This window comes from Salminus brasiliensis, chromosome 22, assembly GCF_030463535.1.
Source record: "Salminus brasiliensis chromosome 22, fSalBra1.hap2, whole genome shotgun sequence".
In the NCBI taxonomy this organism is placed as follows: domain Eukaryota; kingdom Metazoa; phylum Chordata; class Actinopteri; order Characiformes; family Bryconidae; genus Salminus; species Salminus brasiliensis.
This window is the reverse complement of record NC_132899.1, coordinates 32,873,093-32,894,782: the sequence shown is the minus strand read 5'-3', so window position 1 is coordinate 32,894,782 and position 21,690 is coordinate 32,873,093. Positions and strand designations below refer to the sequence as shown.

General features: G+C 46.3%; 1 protein-coding gene across 1 annotated transcript in view; it reads right to left on the bottom strand.

Moving 5' to 3' along the window:
- The window catches only part of wnk4a (WNK lysine deficient protein kinase 4a), a 61,062-nt gene that overhangs the window by 9,369 nt on the left and 30,003 nt on the right, over positions 1 to 21,690 (bottom strand). Inside the window, 9 exon segments of the mRNA XM_072666730.1 lie at positions 386 to 481; positions 963 to 1,011; positions 5,814 to 5,990; positions 10,174 to 10,290; positions 10,648 to 10,783; positions 12,243 to 12,316; positions 13,780 to 13,946; positions 15,051 to 15,417; positions 20,077 to 20,296. Coding sequence (XP_072522831.1) covers positions 386 to 481; positions 963 to 1,011; positions 5,814 to 5,990; positions 10,174 to 10,290; positions 10,648 to 10,783; positions 12,243 to 12,316; positions 13,780 to 13,946; positions 15,051 to 15,417; positions 20,077 to 20,296 — 1,403 coding nt within the window.

Here is a 21,690-nt window from a genome sequence, read left to right as displayed (position 1 = left end):
TAGAGAGACAGAGAGAGAGAGAGAGACAGAGAGAGAGAAAGAGAGACAGAGAGAGAGAGAGACAGTAAGAGACAGTGAGAGAGAGACAGTAAGAGACAGTGAGAGAGAGAGACAGAGAGAGAGAGAGAGAGAGACAGACAGTCAGAGAGAGAGAGAGACAGTAAGAGACAGTGAGAGAGAGAGAGAGAGAGAGAGAGACAGTGAGAGAGAGAGAGACAGTAAGAGACAGTGAGAGAGAGACAGTGAGAGAGAGAGAGAGAGAGACAGTGAGAGAGAGAGAGAGAGAGAGAGAGTGAGAGAGAGAGAGAGAGAGACAGTGAGAGAGAGAGAGACAGTGAGAGACAGTGAGAGAGAGAGAGAGACAGTGAGAAGTGGTGTCACTCACCCGGTGTGTTGTGGAAGGACTGGGAGCGTAAGAGTGGACGTACAGGTGAGGTAACGTCTCCACTTGGCCGCTGCGGTGAGCTACCCGGCCCAAACTCTGACAGGATCAACACACACACACACACACACACACACACACACATAGAAATGCTCCACAATGGCTTTACATTAAAGGTGCATTAGTAACACATTTAACTGCCCTGTAATGTACACACAGACACACAGACACATAGACAGACAGACACACAGACAGACAGACACATAGACAGACACACAGACAGACAGACACACAGACAGACAGACACATAGACCGATAAAGAGACAGACAGACACACAGACAGACAGACAGACACAGAGACCGATAAAGAGACAGACAGACACAGAGACAGACAGACAGACAGACACATAGACCGATAAAGAGACAGACAGACACAGAGACAGACAGACAGACAGACACATAGACCGATAAAGAGACAGACAGACACACAGACAGACAGACAGATGATGTGGATGTAATGGGCGTGGTTGATCACAGTGAGCGCGCCCGTGCCCCTCGGCGCGCTGTACGGAGGTCTCACCTGGCAGAGAGGAGGAGGAGTGTGTCCGAGCCAGACTGTGGAGGTGTGGCTGCAGGAGGAGGAGAGAAGAGCACAGTCACATCAGTGCGGTCAGATCCTGAGTAACGCTCTACAAGCCAGGACACCGGATCCCTTCTCTCGGATCCCTTCTCTCCACTAGAGCCTTTTTTATTAAAAACCTTCTGAACGTTATAATTCTACAGAACTGTCCAAATGAGTCATGCTAAACGCTAATGACAGCTTAGCCTTCATCAGCACGGTCTTAAACTGATGCAAAAGGGAGACATGTCTACTGGTGCGACACTTGTACTGTCCTACCAGAGGACAAATATGTCGCACAAGAGGACAACATCTCTTAAAAAAACAGTAGAAATTATGAAATTTTAATTAAATTACTAAATTGCTGTACATTTAATTGTAATTATTAAACTATTATTAAATATATAGGCGTTTAATACAGGAATATATATATATATATATAGGGAGAGAGAATGATTAAATTATTATTCATTATTACTTTAATTTTTACTTTTGCTGCTTTGGCTAAAATTAATATTAAATTTAAAAGAATTATATAAGAATTTTATAGTTTTTTTTTTAATCAGAGAGAAATAAATAAAATTCTATCTGTAAAGCCTCTTTAATGTAACTGTCCTTTACGTCCTCTGTGACACTCTGTCCTATGGCGACTGCTACAGCTGTGGGCGGCACAACTTTACATTACAGGGACATTAGCAAAAGTGTAGGCACCCCTGGTCAAACGCGATGTTGTTGATTTTCATGCTTGCATGCTTGCTTTTGTGATGTCATAAAAATCAAAGCATTTAGCTTAGCCCCGCCCACTCTGAAGTTATATAAGGAGTGCTTCAGCCCAGACTGCTTTATGAACACAGTCTTAATGCGTTGCCGCTAATCAGAAGAGAGCTCATTTACATCTGCTGCCATTTGAAAAAGTTTTGCCACCCCCCCTCAAAATCAAATGGCAGTCTATTGATGATCTTACAAAAATAAACAATATTTTCCTGCATTTTTTAGACACAATTTCTATTGATCTGCTGAATGTTTTCTCTTTCATCTTTAAAAATGAGTGCAGAAGCAGTTCTTATGTACGGAACTGTGCAGATGTGTGTCTTTGGAGAGGTCGAGAGGTCGCTCACCTTCCTATACTCAGGCGCTCACTGTGCTCATGCTCGGGTCGGGGCAGAGCTGACAGAGACAGTAATGAGCTGATATTAAAGCACATTAGGGTAAATGATAAGATCTGAGGTTTCAGAGCCGGGTTTAAACTGAAGCTGTATTTATTGCTGTAATCATCTGTAATGACCGCCTCTTTAAGCTTGATTAAGATGACTGCTGATGTCTCACACACACACACACACACACACACACACACACACACACACACACACACACACACACACGTCTGCCGAGAAGTACAAGCCGGGCAGTCAGTGGCTGGAAGTGCTGCACACACACACACACACACACACACACACACAGTACTCAGCTCCTGATTATAAAGGACTCTCTAAAGAACTGCAGGGAAAAGCACAACCAGTCTGACACAGAAACACAAACACACTCCACAGTGCCTACGTGCACCCACACACATATGGAGTGCAGCCTGTACAGCAGACCCCCCCCCCCCCGCCCCCACCAACGAGCTGAATGGGGCTGTGGTTGGCCTTGACAGTCAATTTCGGTCATGTTCTGGTTCTGGATGGGGAGACAGCAAACATGCAGGCTTGTTTTATACCATGTCAGGTGGGGTATACACACACATACACACACACACACATACATTATATATGTATACTACATACACACACATAGCTATTTATATCTATTATAGTGTGTGTGTGTGTGTGTGTGTGTGTGTATACATATATATGATACATGTATATATGAATGTATCTATATGTAATGATTAGCTGCATATGCATAACATATATATATATACATATGCAAATGCCTATATGTAATAACGCTCGTCCATATGCAAATATATAATTAAATATATGTACTATACATATATATATATCATATATTATATGATATGATGTCCCATATGTATTATATACTGTAAATGGTGTCCCATATAATGAAATACCCCCCCACACACACATATATATATAAATATGTGTATATATATATATATATATATATATATATGTATATGTGTGTTTGTGTATATATCAATCACATGTACGCCACTGCATCCTGATGTTGTATAAAAACAAATCTGTGTGTGTGTGTGTGTGTGTGTGTGTGTGTATAACTTTGGACTGCAGCTCTGCTGTAGTGCCTGGTTCTAATCAGGATCTGGGCTGTGACCGAGAGAGAGCTCCTCAGCAGTCTGATTGTAATTATGCAGCCCCCTGGGTGTGCATGTGTGTGTGTGTGTGTGTGTGTGTGTGTGTTTCAGATCTCTAATTCCACATGAAGCAGGCCATTGTTCTCCTCATTACTCATTAAAGGATATCTGAGATCAGTGGAGTGGAGAGAGAAGACAGTGTTCTGTCCGCGGCTCTGCGGCAGGACGTTACCTAGAGCTACGAGAACCCACAAAGAACATGCTGCCAGCGTCAGTCTGACGCTCTAATGAACAAACCGAGTCAGACGCTGCTGATTAGATGCCCAGGACAGCATGTGCCGCTCTTTAACATCTGTACAGTCTACTTCAACGTACAGCGTGAGCTCAGCGGGAAGGCCTGCATTACGGCCAAGCAGGTTAGCCTTCTGCCTCATCCAGCTGCTTCTTCAGCGCCAACACTGCAGAGGGCCTGTTGGGGTGGACGGCCTGACCCCAGGCGTGATAAAGGGGGCCGGGCTGTAAAACACTCTCGCAGAGAACATGCAAGTCTGGCAGCTGAAAGCGAGCTAAAGGGACAGGAGAGCCAGCACATCACAGACACACAGCGGCTACTAATAAGAGGGGCTACAACTAGCCACAGTGGACTCATCAGTCCAAGACTATGTTAATTAATCGTGAAAATAAAGTGCGGTTGATAGGTATGCTTTATTATATGGATATTTGAATGTGTGTTTATATTTAAAGGGCCCATATCCTATATTTTTCCATGTGTGGGTTCAGATCTATGAGATGTAAACTGGTGGCGATCACTCAGGCTTGTGGACGGTGGAGCGGACGGATGCCAGCGTTTCAGGGAGCTCCCGTGTCTGTGTTACCTCCCGGCTCTCCTCTCTCCTTTTATCAGCCACACTCTGATAGTGCTCCCCTTCTCCCAGCTAATGACTGCCCACTTATCCGGGCTGACACTGCCAGAAGACTGACCAGACTGAGCTACCCTCCTGCAACTCCTGCTACCCAGCCTGTTTGCATGGACTCTAACTCTTAACTTCCTGCTACTGTTATTATCATCATCATTACCACCATTAACCACCTTTACCTTCATTATTCTGACCATCTCTACTGTTATTATCATCATCATTACCACCATTAACCACCTTTACCTTCATTATTCTGACCATCTCTACTGTTATCATCATCATTACCACCATTAACCACCTTTACCTTCATTATTCTGACCATCTCTACTGTTATATTATAGTAATTCTATTATATTATGATCATTTCAGCACACCTGAGTTTAACAACAGTCTTATGTGGTGGCACGATGAGTTATACCAATATCATAATTTATAAGTAGTAATAATCTAATAATTTAATACAATTATAATTTGTAAGTAGTATAAGTAGTAGTATTATAATAATTACTATGTAGTAATATAATAATTTAATAAAATGACAATATTTGATAAGTAATAAGTAGTAGTAATAAAAATAATGTAATGAAATTATAATAATTGATATGAGTAAATAAGTATTAATAAGTGAAAGTAATGTAATAATTTGATGACATTATAATTATTTATAAATAGTTCTGATCAATAGAAGACCCACAACCCCCCCCCCCCGAGTCTCCTGAGTTCCTCCCAGCTCACAGAGAGCCCCAATTCCACACGATGAACCATTTTCTACGTAACAATTATAATTAATATTAATATAAATAATTATATTACATCTACATTCTGTATGGACAGCTACACGTCTGTATATATTAGACTGTTTTCCATTTGCTCTGAGGTAAAACAAGGCCCAAATATCCAGCACTACAGATCTCCTCTCCTACTGACACACACTGATAGTTCCTGTAGAATTAGAGCTCTACTCTGCTGCTTCCACTTCTCAACCCCAGTGTTTGTATATGAGCTACAGAGGGCCATTAACCAGCGCGAGCCAGAGGTTTTCCGAAGCATTTCCCAATACCTTTAAGTCCTGTAACGTCAGAGATGGTAAAATAAGAAGGGGTTTATCCCCTCCCTCGCTATAGGCCCCGACTCTGAACAGTAGCTCGAGTGAGAGAGAGAGAAGCTCTGCAGTTGCCTAAGCCGCTCGCCCCCGGCGCGGCCTGAAGCGTGAGATTGAAGAGATCAGTGTCAGGGAGACGCTTTCTCTTCTCTCTCGTCTGTTCTGTCACAGCAGTGAGTGGAAAAAAAAAAAAGACTGACAGCTCCGACCGCCCCCTCACCCACACACACATACCCCCCCCGGAGGGCTTTTTACAGCTGCGGAGGCTCGAATATCCACTCCTGAGAACTGTACAGCGAGAACATGAAACAGGGCAGGTTTCAGCCTCAGAAGAGGCAGAAGAGCTCTCGCTTGCAACTCTTCTGGAGCAACACTGGCCTGATTGTCACTGTTACTTCTCAATTAAAAAGCCTGTGGTTTACACTCCTTACAACCCCAGAGTGAAGGGGCGGGGCCTGGCTGATGACGACCGTACTGATTGGATGTGTACAGGACGAGTCCTGCAGTTCGGAGTTCACCTGTGTTGCTGAAAACGCTCCGGCGCTGTTGAGGTGTGGCTGACGGGCCGCCGCCGCGTGATTGGCCTGAACACCCGCCGACTCTTTGGCCATTATCGACTCCGCCCGTGTGATAACGTCTCGCATTTGGTGAATGAAGCCCTCGCGCTCAGACGGAAGGATAAACTCATTATGCACCTGCAAAACAGAAGACGAGAAATAATCAGTACATTAAATATATATATAAATACATATAAATATAAATATATGCTATATCTATAGCACTTGTATGTGATTAGTATTCAAGTAATTTAACCATCAAATTCACTGCTTACATTACAAAAAAAGTTTAATGAAAAAAAATACAATTTTGGATTTAAAAATAATGAAATTATAAATGTTTTAAAAAACTTTTTTATTATAAAAGTTACAAAAATAAAATGATACATAGGTAGCAAATTGTTTTATATATTTTTTATATAATTATATATAATTATAATTGTTTTTTTCAGACATAATAACAATAATACCTATATATTTACATGTATTTATTTATTTATTTTTAATTTATTTATTGGGAAATAAACTAAGGCCTAATTCAAGTTTTATCTAAAAAAAAAAAAGCTATTTTATGGATGTATATTAAATGTATATTTGGTTTCTACATACAACGCTATCTACTTCACTATCACAATTTGTCTAGAAACCAATTCTTTGAATAATATATATATATTTTTGGTGACATTTGTACGTTTCTATTTCGCTCCCTTGTTGACCGCGGACATGTCCAGTAGCTGACTGCCCGCTGGGGACAGAAATAACGGTTATTAAATTAGTCTTTCAGGCATTTAAGCTGAAAATGCTCTTTCTGAACACTGCAGCAGGTTCAGGCTGGGGCTCTGTATTTTAGGGCAGGGCTTGATGAGTTAAGCTGCTTGAGCAACACAACAGAGGCTCCTCTAGATATTCCTAGACATCCCAAATAAGCCTGCGGTTCGAGCTTGTTCAAACTCGCGCTCACTTTTAATAGCAGGCGGTTTATAATTCACTCCGCTCTGGCTTTGTACTGAGCTAGCATGCGCCGCTAATAGCGGTGGGTGTACACGGCGCAGCCAATAACACTGCAGGAGTGACTCGGCACTGCCAGGCCTCTCCCCCCAAAACAAAGAGGCCTCTGTATCTGAGCAGAGGAGCAGAGGAGCAGACTGCACGCTGCGAGCGCACGAGCATCACACACACGTGTGCCAGAGCTCAGGAACACACACTCCAAAGGTTTGGACACACTGCACACAGTGGCATTTTCACTGTACGCTATGTGTCCAAAAGTATTCAGACACCGATTTTTCTCCTACAATCGGAGGCATTAGCCAGGAGTTTGTCCCTGTTTACTGCAGTTCTGGGAAGACTGGCTTTACGCTCGAGGCTGGAACATGAGGAGGATGATTTGAGGATGTGAGGAGGATTTGATTGTATTCAGTCCTCCACGAGAGCAACAGTGGGGTCAAGTTCTGATGAAATCCATGGGCCAAAGTGCCTTGCGATCCTTGGACTACAGTGTCTTGTGATCCTTGGGCCACAGTGTCTTAGACCACAGTGCCTTGGACCACAGTGTCTTAGACCACAGTGTCTTAGACCACAGTGTCTTAGACCACAGTGTCTTGTGATCCTTGGACCACAGTATCTTGGGTCACAGTCTCTTGGACCACAGTGTCTTGGACCACAGTGTCTTGGACCACAGTGTCTTGGACCACAGTGTCTTGTGATCCTTGGACCACAGTGTCTTGGACCACAGTGTCTTAGACCACAGTGTCTTGTGATCCTTGGACCACAGTATCTTGGGTCACAGTCTCTTGGGCCACAGTGTCTTGGGCCACAGTGTCTTGGGCCACAGTGTCTTGGGCCACAGTGTCTTGGGCCACAGTGTCTTAGACCACAGTGTCTTGTGATCCTTGGACCACAGTGTCTTGGACCACAGTGTCTTAGACCACAGTGTCTTAGACCACAGTGTCTTGTGATCCTTGGACCACAGTGTCTTGGACCACAGTGTCTTAGACCACAGTGTCTTGTGATCCTTGGACCACAGTGTCTTGGACCACAGTGTCTTGGACCACAGTGTCTTGGGTCACAGTGTCTTGGGCCACAGTGTCTTGGGCCACAGTGTCTTGTGATCCTTGGACCACAGTGTCTTGGACCACAGTGTCTTAGACCACAGTGTCTTAGACCACAGTGTCTTGTGATCCTTGGACCACAGTGTCTTGGACCACAGTGTCTTAGACCACAGTGTCTTAGACCACAGTGTCTTGTGATCCTTGGACCACAGTATCTTGGGTCACAGTCTCTTGGGCCACAGTGTCTTGGGCCACAGTGTCTTGGGCCACAGTGTCTTGGGCCACAGTGCCTTGGGCCACAGTGCCTTGGGCCACAGTGTCTTGGGCCACAGTGTCTTGGGCCACAGTGCCTTGCGACCCCTGGGCCAAAGTGTCAGCATCTTAGTCTGCTGAGCCATTTGTAATGAAGTATTTGAAGAACCCTAATGCAACAACAGGTACTCAATTCTGGTCTAGAACTACTGAACTAGACAAAGACCCCTTTCTGCTTTCTAAGAACTGGACTGGGGGTGTCTAAACTTTTGCAGACAGCCATGGCCTTTATTACTGACCTCTGGAAGAAGCCCCTGTTTTGGGAGTGAAGGGGCCCAACACTGATGTTGACAGTTGCCTTATTCTCACATGTGGTGTCTCTAAGCTGTTTGTGAATAGTGCCTTTGCATATGCATGTGCACACACACGCGCACACAAACACACACACACACACACACGCACACACACGCGCGCACGCAAGCTTAAATGTACACGAGTACGTCCACGCCCACACATACGCAGTCACCAGCGCACACACACACACACACACACACACACACACACACACACACAGATACAATCAGAAAGAGAGGTCTTCTGAACGGACGGAGTCTGCTCTGGACATTACGCTGACTCTAATGACTCAGAGCTCTACTCCACCTTCTCCACAGTGCTCTAGTGTTCTCTCGGTTCTGCCTCTCAGAGGGAACCGTGTACAGATGTAACGGAACACCTCGGCCATGCTGTGAATACAGAAGTTATCTCGCGGCAGCGTTTCGGGTAGTGCCGCGGTGTGGGGTGCTGTTTCAGGCTGGGTAACGAGACGGACGAGGAAGGACACGTGGGGAACATCTTATCTTAGACGCTGTTTTCCTTCTAAGCCCTGATAAGTGCCTGATTCAGGGACAGGGACTAATGTGCCTCTGAAACAGGCCTCAGTATGTCAGCAGTCCAACGTAGGCGTATTTGGTAATGACCAGAGGTGCCTAGAGTCTCCTAAACCCATACTTACCCCATACCTAACCCCCCAAAACCTCTACTTACAAGTAACGGCCCCCAACCGAGAACTGGTGACTCTTCCCAGAAGTGACCAGCCTACCAACATTCCTTCGTGTCGCTTCATGGAGTCACAAAAGAATCCAGAAACATCGGAGGAACGGCTGCTCTTATTATTGGTGGTGGGACAGTACGTCAGGTGGGGGGACAGTAGTGGTGGTGGTGGAGGTCAGACGGGGGGACAGTAGTGGTGGTGGTGGATGTCAGGCGGGGGGACAGTAGTGGAGGTGGAGTATGTCAGGTGGGGAGGACAGCATGTCAGGTGGGGGGACAGTAGTGGAGGTGGTGGATGTCAGGCGGGGGGACAGCAGTGGTGGTGGTGGATGTAAGGCGAGGGGACAGTAGTGGTGCTGGAGTATGTCAGGCGAGGGACAGCAGTGGTGGTGGTGTATGTCAGGCGGGGGGCAGCAGTGGAGGTGGTGTATATCAGGCGGGGGGGCAGCAGTGGAGGTGGTGTATATCAGGCGGGGGGGCAGCAGTGGAGGTGGTGTATATCAGGCGGGGGGGCAGCAGTGGAGGTGGTGTATATCAGGCGGGGGGGCAGCAGAGGGGTGTTGGTGTATGTCAGTGTGATGGAGAAGCAGGGCAGTTGTGTAAAGCCTCACAGTCAGCGGGACACAGCCCTGCTATTACTGATTGTTTTTGGAGATGGGGTTATGATGGGGGTGGTGGAGGTACGAGGGCGGGGTGGGGGGTTGTTGGGGGGTGGGATAGGTGGTGTTGGGGCGAGAGGGGTTTTGGGTTAAAGTGGAAAAAGTCCAGAAACAGCCACGCTGCAGAGTGACGGAGCTGCAGATGGCCCATCAGCTGCTGTTTTCAGACCCCCTGTACAGAACGTTCTGACATGCTGTGGGCGGGTTCTTTTTTTTTTTAGATTAAAAAGGTTCCTTGAAGGTTCCTCTCTCTCTGTGTGTGTGTGTGTGTGTGTGTGTTTATCGGAACCGTGATCCGACTGAAAAGCCTACCATAACAGCAGAGATGTCCTCGGGGCTGTCTCCATCCAGGTCAAACTTGAAGGTGACCATCTTATCATTGTGGGTCTGAAGCTGGCACTCCACCACACGGTCCACCTTATCAGACAGCTGAGCAGAGGAGAACAGTTTCTCACACACATTTACTACAGCAGTGTGTGTGTGTGTGTGTGTGTGTGTGTGTGTGCCAGCAAGTGGAAGGACAAGTGGGATTGTATCTAATAAAGTGGCCAGTTAGTGGAAGCACAAGGTAGGTGTTTCTAATAAAGTGGCCAGTGAGTGTACACAGTCTGTAACTGTACCCCCAACTGAGCGAACCTTTTCCGATAAAATGGCCAGTGATAGAAGATACCAGGTGTACCTAATAAACTGGCAGCTGTGTGTGTGTGTGTGTGTGTGTGTGTGTGTGTGTGTGAGATACAGATACAGATGAAAGGACTGGTGGACGGATAAACGGAGGGTTCATACCCCAGTGATGCGCAGGCGGGCCCGAGCCCTCCGTCTGAAGAGCTTTCCTGCCGTCCGTCGAGCAGCTGACTTCCCGGCCCTCTCGGATTGGCCCTCGCAGCCGTCACTCAAGCCTGAGGTGACGTCTGAGGCGTAGCTGTGGAGATTTCACACCATAAACGTGCATTAACGTTTCACATAGTCTCCATCATAGTATCACAATCAAAAGTACTAGATTATTCAATTATTCAATTTAAAGTACAAAGTACTTGTTTTTAAATACTTTTTTAAATTACAGTTAAAAGTACTGTAGTATTTATAATTAAGTACATTATTTTAAAAGCAAACATTTTGTAATTGTATTAAAGTACAAATATCAAGAACAAGTCAGTACTTTTAATTGTAATTAAAAAAATAATTAAAATATTCATTTTCAATATATATAATATTTCAGTACTTTTAAACAGGAAACATTTTAGAAGCTTGTACAAACGTGTGATTTTACCCAAGTATTCTGACTAAAAATGCTGAAATATTCTAGATATTACTTTTACATACTTAAAAAAAGGCACCATTAAAAGTACTGAACTTTGTACTTAATTTGAACTTAAATGCACACATTTAGTCATTTTAAGTATCACCATTAAAATTACTGAATGATCTGAGACTTAATTACATGAATGAATATTCAGACTTAATTAAAAGTGTTTAAACACTTCAATGCCATGATTAAAAATACTGAATTACTCTAGATATTTGAGTAAAATTACAAAATACATGTTTTAAATGAATGTAATGTATTACACGTTAAAGTACGGAGTGGATCTTATAGTTACTGTTGTTTCCATGGGAAAATAAAAAGGAAACTGCTGTGATTGGCTAAATCTCAGGCCGTTAAAAGAGGGATTTGGTCCTGCTGTAATAAACTTTTACTAGTTTTAAGAAAACAAGCTTTCTGCATTCACTCCTCAGCTCAGCTCCACAGCTCCTCCTCACAACACAAAGATCTGACTGTTCGTGAAGCCGAGGGGACGCAGCGCTTGGCTCGGCTCCGCTCAGGCTCTGAAACCGTTGTTTGGGTTTAGGGTTCTGCGCTTATAGATTCTGCTAGGAATGTGCGGCGCTGCTGCATCCAAATCCTCGCCCTCCTACAAGGCACATAAACATTTACGGGCAGCCTACTGCTTGGCAAACTGCAGTGCATGCCTTAAGCCCCGCCCACTGAGGGGTGTGTGTGTGTGTGTGTGTGCTGTTAGAGGCTGGATTTAATGAGGAACGAGTGGAGCGCCAGTGGAATGTGGTGTTGTGTTATGAAAGATGAGAGGAGAAGATGAAGCCCGGAGGACAATGTGATCTTCTGCCAGGCCTGCTGAGTCCCCCCCCCCCCCCAACACACACATACACACATACACTGAGGCATGCGCCCCCCAGGGTACTAAAGCTGTGTAGTTCCTTTTCAAAAGGAACCTTAAACACACAGCTCGGAGCGTCCCGAGTGCGGATAAACAGGATTCACGGCCCACTTTGATATGAGGTTCTGTGGGCGGCTTTAGTGGCCCAGATGAGAGCAGGGAGTGTGTGTGTAAGTGGAAAGGAGGGGGGGGGGCTTTATTTACCTGTCTACAGGTGACGAGAACGGGCTGGGAGGTCCTGACACTGGTTTGTCTGAGTTGTTAGTCACAGCGATGCTCTGGAGGGGAGAGGATTAGAAAAGGCTTATTAGACATTAAAGAAAAAACTCCAGCACTCCTCCACCTGTCCTCCATCTCTGTACGGGGTCAGTTACTGGATACTATCCAGTCAGTCTTCTTAGGGACTCCCATCCCACAGACGGTCAAAACACACCGTTTTTTTCTATACACTCCATAACTGGAGTATCTAATAGGGCTGGACGAAGTACACAAGATAGATACTTGATTAGAAGTACTTCAATTACATTTTTCTAACTATTTCAGCTTAAAGACACAAAAACACAAGATTTTAAATACGTAAACATCACAATTCTAGAGCAATAAAGTAACTTGAGTAAAAGTGCAAAAGTACTTAATGTTTATTGTACTAAAGTATCATAATTAAAAGTGCTGAAATGTTCAATACATAAAAAAACATTCAAGACTTAAAACACTAAATTATAGGCTTTTAAATACCTAAATACTACAAGTACGAGTACTTTAACACATTTAAACACATTTAAAAGTACTGGACTATTAAAAATATTTAGACTTAGGTAAAGGAACACAGGTATTGGCTTTAATACTTAAATACCACTATTATAACTATAGTACTTGAGTAAATAAAAGTATAGGCTTTTCCATTCTTAAATATCACAATACCAAAATACCAAAGTACTGAGGTATTCTAGTTATTTAGGCATCACAAATAAAAGTACTGAATCATTCAAGATGTTCAGACTTGGGTAAAGAAGCACAGGTATTGGCTTTTTAATATTTAAATACCACAATTATAACTATTGTACTTGAGTAAAAGTACTTGAGTAAAAGTACAAAAGTTCTCAATTCTAAAAGTATTTAGACATCACAAATAAAAGTACTGAATCATTCAAGATGTTTAGACTTGAGTAACAAAACAAAAGTATAGTTTTTTTCATATTTAAATATCACAACACCAAAATACCAAAGTACTGAGGTATTCTAGGTAGTGGTACTTGAGTAAAAGTAATTAAACGTATTTAGGCATCATAAAACAGTACTGAATTATGCTGAATCTGTATTTGAGAAGTATAAAAGTACTTGCTTTTAAATGTACTCAAGTACCACAACTACAAATTACCGGCTTATCCTGGACACTTGTACTTCAGTAAAAGTACAAACTACCAGCTTCACAATGAACATACTGAGGTTTTCAGGACGTTCCAGTCAGTTCTGTCGTTGTTATTATGAGTGTGTAATAAGGCCTGTCCGGCTGCACACCTGTTTGTAGGCAAACCGTCTCTTGAAATTCATGGAGATGATCATCTACGGGACTCACCGTGTGTTACAGATCTACCCGACAGAGATCAGGCAGTATTTCTACATTACTGTCTTACAGCTCTGCAGTAAGCCAGTCGGAGGCTCGTGCCTAGCGCATTAGCTCATAGCTAAAGCATTTTACGGCAGCCTCTGTAAAAAAAAAAAAACACTGTAAAGCACTCACTGAAGGAAAGCGGAGAGCCTTCACTGGGGCAGTGGGCATGGGCGTGGCTGTGGTGGGCGTGGTCAGTGGACTGGGCGGAACAGGAGGGCTGTTTATGATACCCTTAGCTACCTCGAGGCCGTCGTGAAAGCTGGAGGGACTCAGATAGCCGTCTGTCTCGCAGTCAGCTGGGGAGGGGGAGTGAGAGCGAGCGAGAGCGAGCGAGAGAGAGAGAGAGAGAGAGAGAGAGAGAGAGAGAGAGACAGAGAGAGAGAGAGAGAGAGAGAGAGAGACAGAGAGAGACAGACAGAGAGAGAGACAGAGAGAGACAGACAGAGAGAGAGAGAGAGAGAGAGAGACAGACAGAGAGAGAGAGAGAGAGAGAGAGAGAGAGAGAGACAGAGAGAGACAGAGAGAGAGAGACAGACACAGAGAGAGAGAGAGAGAGACAGAGAGAGAGAGAGAGAGACAGAGAGAGAGAGAGAGAGAGAGAGAGAGCTTAGTAAACATCATAATTTACACAACTTTCTAGTGAATTACTCCACGTGTCCAAAAGTTTGTGGACACTTCTAATGAATTCATCCAGCTATTTTAACGGCATCCATTGCTAATACACACACACACACACACAGCTTGTCTAGTCCCTGTGGAGAAGTCCTGCCAATAGAATAGGACTCCCTGGAGCAGATAAACCTAAACCTAATACCAATGAATGAGCAGGTGTCCCAATACTTTTGTCAAAATAGTGTATGTGTATTTGAGTAAAGGCACAAACGAACTTGATATTAACAGACCTAGTGCCAACCAACGGCTACACACACACACACACACACACACACACACACACACACACACACACACGCGATTAAACGAGGTGAGGTCAGGCAGTCAACCGCTACGGTATTAGAGCTGCTGGACTTTGCTCTCCGTGAAGGACGTGAGTGGAGGTTATGGACATTACATCACCTCAAACAAATCAATCAGAATAAAGGCCAGTCACATGACACGGTCAGGGGTGCTGGAGAGTGGGGGTGTCGAGGGGGCTGTAGCCCCACCAGATTTGCTAAAGAGTTGCTCAACTGCAGCGTAAAAGTAAAACTCGGGTGGAGCAACTGTCTAAGCGTCAGTGAGAACAGCCACGGTCATACAAGCCCCTGGGCGGCCTAAAGCGCTGACTCTGGCATGAGTTCGGCCCCCTGTGATGCCACAGTGGCCAGAGAGCCAATGACACACGAGATGCCGTGCTGCCGGACGCGTGAACCGTAGCGGTATCTGAGAGAGGCGGTGCTCACAGGTCACTGAGGAGTAGCTGGTGTGGCGGAAATGGAAGTGCTGGTCGGCCTCTGGTTCCTCCGGCTCTGGTGGGAAGCCCCCGCCGATGCCGTAATCCAGGGAGTTCATGGGAGAGATGGCGGGAGGCTCTGAGAGAGGCAGAGTGGGCGGGATCTGAACTGGGGAGGAGGCGGGGCTGCCGGGGGCTCGGCCAACAGGCTTCGGCGAGGGGGGCTCAAGCTCCTCCTCGACGGCCTCCTCCTGCTTCCTCTTTTCCTCAGCCAGCCGACGCTGCCTTTCCCGCTGCCGCTTGATGGCCGTCACTCGGTCACGCATCGCCTTGGCGACCAGCTTGTAGTCAGCCTCGCATACAAATCCCAGCACCACCTGAGGGGGGAGAAACAGGAAGTACAGTGAGTTCTAATGATTAGAATTAGCCTGGAGCTGAATCACTAGCCTAGAGGAACAGCATTAGCCCCATGCTAAAACTTTAGCCCTAAGTTAAAGAATTAGCCTGTCTGAGAACCAAGCTAACACACTATCACGGAGTTCATGTGCTAGCCCTGAGCTAAAGCACTAGCCCCGAGCTAACGTTCGATCCTGATCTAATGCATTAGCCGAATGCAACAGCAAAAGCTGCAAGGATAGAGCCCCAGCTAACACCATAGCCCTAACCTCTAGACCCAACCTTGAGTTAAGTATTAGCCCTGAGCTAAAGTTCTAGACCCAAGCCAAAGCACCAGCCAGAGCTAAAGCCCAAGCACAAAGCTAACGCGCTGTTCCTGAGCTAAAGCAGTATCCAAAGCTATTACCCTAGCCACAAGCTGAAGCCCTAGCCCCTAGCTAACACTGTAGCTCTGAACTACAGACATTGCCCTGAGTTAATGCATTAGCCCTGAGCTAACACCATAGCCCTAAACTCTAAACCCAACCTTGACTTAATGTACTAGCCTTAAGCTAAAGTTCTAGACCCAAGCCAAAGCACCAGCCATAGCTAAAGCCCAAGCACTAAGCTAACGCACTGCTCCTGAGCTAAAGTCCTAGCCTTTAGCTAATAATGTAGCTCTGAGCTCACCCTAGTCTTGAGGTAATGTACTAGCGCTGAGCTAAAGAACTAGCACTAAGCTATCGCCCTAGCCTCAAGCTGAAGCCTCTATCCCTAAGCTAACCCCGTAGGCCTGAGCTAAAGCCCTAGCCTTGAGTAAATGCACTAGTCCTAAGCTAAAGTCCCGACTGCGAGCTAAAGCTCAACCTGAACATGAAAGGAAACACTGCTTATAAAATCACGCGATCTGTGGTGGACCTCATTTCGCCCCGTCCAGGAATGCAGCGTTCCCTCACAAACCCTGTAGGCCAAGGTCACCTGTCCCGGACTGTCCGTCAGTTCGGGCGGCCGGTCAGATTAGAGCGATAACCCGAAGTCCGTCGGAAATTTGCTCCCGATGAAAAGAGCCCGTGGTGAGAGATGAAGAATGGCTTGTGGCCGTTTGGGTTAATTAAGAGAAGCTCCGCGAGGGGGGGCGGGGGCGGGGGGTCAGGGGTGGTGTTTTGGAACACACGTCCCAGACCAGTTTGTTCATCAGGCATGTGATGAGGCCTCCTCTTCCTCCTGCCTCTCACATTACCAGAGTGATGAATGAACTGACCGGCCGTGTCCTTGAGCGCTCTTGTGCAATCCAGCCGGCTGTGGTGAGGGCTCCGGTAATGGAGGGGCTCCAGATATGAGGAGCGGGGTCCCGCTGGGGGCACACTTTAAACTTTAGCATGTGGGGTTTTATGAAATCTGGGCCTGAAGGGTCCACAGACTGCCCTTTAATCATGAGCACAGGAAGACTGGGCGATGTGGGCCGAGTGAGGACAGGCTGCGGGCATCACCTTCCTCACAGCGGTCCGACACGGAAAGAGCCTGTTAGCCTGTTAGCCAGCGTCATTCGCTCAGGGCAGCTGACTAAGCTAAAGCACCTCTTCAGAGCTAACACGCTAACCCCAAGCTAAAGCACCAATCCTGAGCTAATGCACTAGCCCCAAGATATTGCCCTAGCCAGCTGGATTAGCATAGTCTCAAGTTAACACACTAGGCCCAGCTAAAGCGCCACCTCTGAGATAACACATGGCTAATTCCCTAGCTCTGAGCTAATGCACTAGCCTCAAGCTAAAGCACCACTAACGCTAACACAATGGCCTCTGAGTTAATGAACTAGCCTTTAAAGTACCTCGTTTGAGCTAATGCACTAGTCCTGAGCTAAAGCACCACCTCAGAGCTAACACACTGGCCCTGGACTAAACCTCTAGCTCTGAGCTAATGCACTAGTCCTGAGCTAAAGCACCACCTCAGAGCTAACACACTGGCCCTGGACTAAACCTCTAGCTCTGAGCTAATGCACTAGTCCTGAGCTAAAGCACCACCTCAGAGCTAACGCACTGGCCCTGGACTAAACCTCTAGCTCTGAGCTAATGCACTAGCCCTGAGCTAAAGCACCACTTTCAGGCTAATGCACTAGTCCTGAGCTAAAGCACCACCTCAGAGCTAACACACTGGCCCTGGACTAAACCTCTAGCTCTGAGCTAATGCACTAGTCCTGAGCTAAAGCACCACCTCAGAGCTAACGCACTGGCCCTGGACTAAACCTCTAGCTCTGAGCTAATGCACTAGCCCTGAGCTAAAGTACCACCTCAGAGCTAACGCACTGGCCCTGGACTAAACCTCTAGCTCTGAGCTAATGCACTAGCCCTGAGCTAAAGCACCACTTTCAGGCTAATGCACTAGTCCTGAGCTAAAGCACCACCTCAGAGCTAACACACTGGCCCTGGACTAAACCTCTAGCTCTGAGCTAATGCACTAGTCCTGAGCTAAAGCATCACCTCAGAGCTAACGCACTGGCCCTGGACTAAACCTCTAGCTCTGAGCTAATGCACTAGCCCTGAGCTAAAGCACCACTTTCAGGCTAATGCACTAGCCCTGAGCTAAAGCACCACCTCAGAGCTAACGCACTGGCCCTGGACTAAACCTCTAGCTCTGAGCTAATGCACTAGCCCTGAGCTAAAGCACCACTTTCAGGCTAATGCACTAGCCCTGAGCTAAAGCACCACCTCAGAGCTAACGCACTGGCCCTGGACTAAACCTCTAGCTCTGAGCTAATGCACTAGTCCTGAGCTAAAGCACCACTTTCAGGCTAATGCACTAGTCCTGAGCTAAAGCACCACCTCAGAGCTAACACACTGGCCCTGGACTAAACCTCTAGCTCTGAGCTAATGCACTAGCCCTGAGCTAAAGCACCACTTTCAGGCTAATGCACTAGTCCTGAGCTAAAGCACCACCTCAGAGCTAACGCATTGGCCCTGGACTAAACCTCTAGCTCTGAGCTAATGCACTAGTCCTGAGCTAAAGCACCACCTCAGAGCTAACGCACTGGCCCTGGACTAAACCTCTAGCTCTGAGCTAATGCACTAGCCCTGAGCTAAAGCACCACTTTCAGGCTAATGCACTAGCCCTGAGCTAAAGCACCACCTCAGAGCTAACGCACTGGCCCTGGACTAAACCTCTAGCTCTGAGCTAATGCACTAGCCCTGAGCTAAAGCACCACCTCAGAGCTAACGCACTGGCCCTGGACTAAACCTCTAGCTCTGAGCTAATGCACTAGCCCTGAGCTAAAGCACCACTTTCAGGCTAATGCACTAGTCCTGAGCTAAAGCACCACCTCAGAGCTAACACACTGGCCCTGGACTAAACCTCTAGCTCTGAGCTAATGCACTAGTCCTGAGCTAAAGCACCACCTCAGAGCTAACGCACTGGCCCTGGACTAAACCTCTAGCTCTGAGCTAATGCACTAGCCCTGAGCTAAAGCACCACTTTCAGGCTAATGCACTAGCCCTGAGCTAAAGCACCACCTCAGAGCTAACGCACTGGCCCTGGACTAAACCTCTAGCTCTGAGCTAATGCACTAGCCCTGAGCTAAAGCACCACTTTCAGGCTAATGCACTAGCCCTGAGCTAAAGCACCACCTCAGAGCTAACGCACTGGCCCTGGACTAAACCTCTAGCTCTGAGCTAATGCACTAGTCCTGAGCTAAAGCACCACTTTCAGGCTAATGCACTAGTCCTGAGCTAAAGCACCACCTCAGAGCTAACACACTGGCCCTGGACTAAACCTCTAGCTCTGAGCTAATGCACTAGCCCTGAGCTAAAGCACCACTTTCAGGCTAATGCACTAGTCCTGAGCTAAAGCACCACCTCAGAGCTAACGCATTGGCCCTGGACTAAACCTCTAGCTCTGAGCTAATGCACTAGCCCTGAGCTAAAGCACCACCTCAGAGCTAACGCACTGGCCCTGGACTAAACCTCTAGCTCTGAGCTAATGCACTAGCCCTGAGCTAAAGCACCACTTTCAGGCTAATGCACTAGCCCTGAGCTAAAGCACCACCTCAGAGCTAACGCACTGGCCCTGGACTAAACCTCTAGCTCTGAGCTAATGCACTAGCCCTGAGCTAAAGCACCACTTTCAGGCTAATGCACTAGCCCTGAGCTAAAGCACCACCTCAGAGCTAACGCACTGGCCCTGGACTAAACCTCTAGCTCTGAGCTAATGCACTAGCCCTGAGCTAAAGCACCACTTTCAGGCTAATGCACTAGTCCTGAGCTAAAGCACCACCTCAGAGCTAACACACTGGCCCTGGACTAAACCTCTAGCTCTGAGCTAATGCACTAGCCCTGAGCTAAAGCACCACTTTCAGGCTAATGCACTAGTCCTGAGCTAAAGCACCACCTCAGAGCTAACGCACTGGTCCCGGGCTAATCCCCTACCCTAAGCTAAAGCACTAGCCCCAAGCTACTACCCTAGCAACCGTAGCAAAGCTGTAACTACAAATAGTAACAACCTCGGCCTAAAGAACTGACATTTGAAAGGTCAAAGATGGAAAGTAGCCTATCAGAGTACAGAAAGCGGGGTGTGGGCGGGGCTACCGTTACACATGAGCTTTTTTTGGGGGGTCAAACGGCTTCTCTAGGTTCTACAGGTGATCTGCAGCAGCGTGTCTAGCGAACACCTACCATCTCCTGCGCCACCTCCTCAGGGACGTCCTTGTAGAGCTCGAACAGGAACTCGATGGCGTTGTTGTCCTTGTACTTGCCGTGAAGCTTCTTGGTGTCGTCCATGCGGAGCCACAGCTTCAGGCTGGACTTCTCCATGTCGTCCTCCTCGGCCAGCTCCACATGGACGCCGTTGTGCTCCTGGAAGAACGTGTGCTCCAGCAGGTCCTGAATGGTGTACCTGGCCATGGAGACGCAACAGGGATTAACGGGACAACCGAACTGGACCGAAAGCCATTTGTCTGCCCCTGGTTTGGCCGGAGCCTGGACACTGGAGCGCTGCTGGACGGTGGGATGGATTATCGTGTGGAGGAAATGATGTTACAGATGCAATTACAGCCACGCAGACTGGTCTGATCTCGGAGGAGAAATGTTAGCTGTCGTGGACGTCCTTAAATTAGAAAATCAGATAATCAGGTTTAACCTCAAACTTCAAAACAACCTCATTACTCAGCGCTTAGCGAGATCACAGGGATGGCTGCTAGCCAAAGTGTGATGAAATATCTACATTTCACTCATATAAAATATTCTCTACAGAACAAACGTGACCGTTTCTGAAATCTGCAGGACTGCGCCTCTGTAAAAACCTTCTTTCACTTAGGAAATCAACTAAATCAACAAAGCGCCACCTGACCTAAACCTTAGGACATGATGTGCATGTACTCAAAGAAGCTTTTTTAGTACGCTGCAGAACCCTTTCACTAACAGCACGCATATTACAGTACTCTCACACATTTAACCTGTAGCACAACTTCTGTACTGTAATGGATCGTATTCTACTGCACTGCATTATACTGGACTGTACTGCGATCTATTGTACTGTACTGGACTGTAATGCATTGTACTGTACTATACTGTTCTGCACTGTACTGTAATGCATTGTACTGTAATGCACTGTACTGTACTATACTGTTCTGCACTGTACTGTAATGCATTGTACTGTAATGCATTGTACTGTAATGCACTGTACTGTAATGCACTGTACTGTAATGCACTGTTCTGCATTGTACTGTACTATACTGTTCTGCACTGTAATGCATTGTACTGCACTGTACTGTTCTGTTCGTCATTGTACTGCACTGCACTGTTCTGCATTGTACTGTACTATACTGTTCTGCACTGTACTGTAATGCATTGTACTGGACTGTACTGTTCTGTTCGACATTGTACTGCACTGTACTGTAATGCATTGTACTGCACTGTACTGTTCTGTTCGTCATTGTACTGCACTGCACTGTAATGCATTGTACTGTACTATACTGTTCTGCACTGTACTGTAATGCATTGTACTGCACTGTACTGTTCTGTTCGTCATTGTACTGCACTGCACTGTAATGCATTGTACTGTACTATACTGTTCTGCACTGTACTGTAATGCATTGTACTGTACTATACTGTTCTGCACTGTACTGTAATGCATTGTACTGTTCTGCATTGTACTGTACTATACTGTTCTGCACTGTACTGTAATGCATTGTACTGGACTGTACTGTTCTGTTCGACATTGTACTGCACTGCACTGTAATGCATTGTACTGTACTATACTGTTCTGCACTGTACTGTAATGCATTGTAC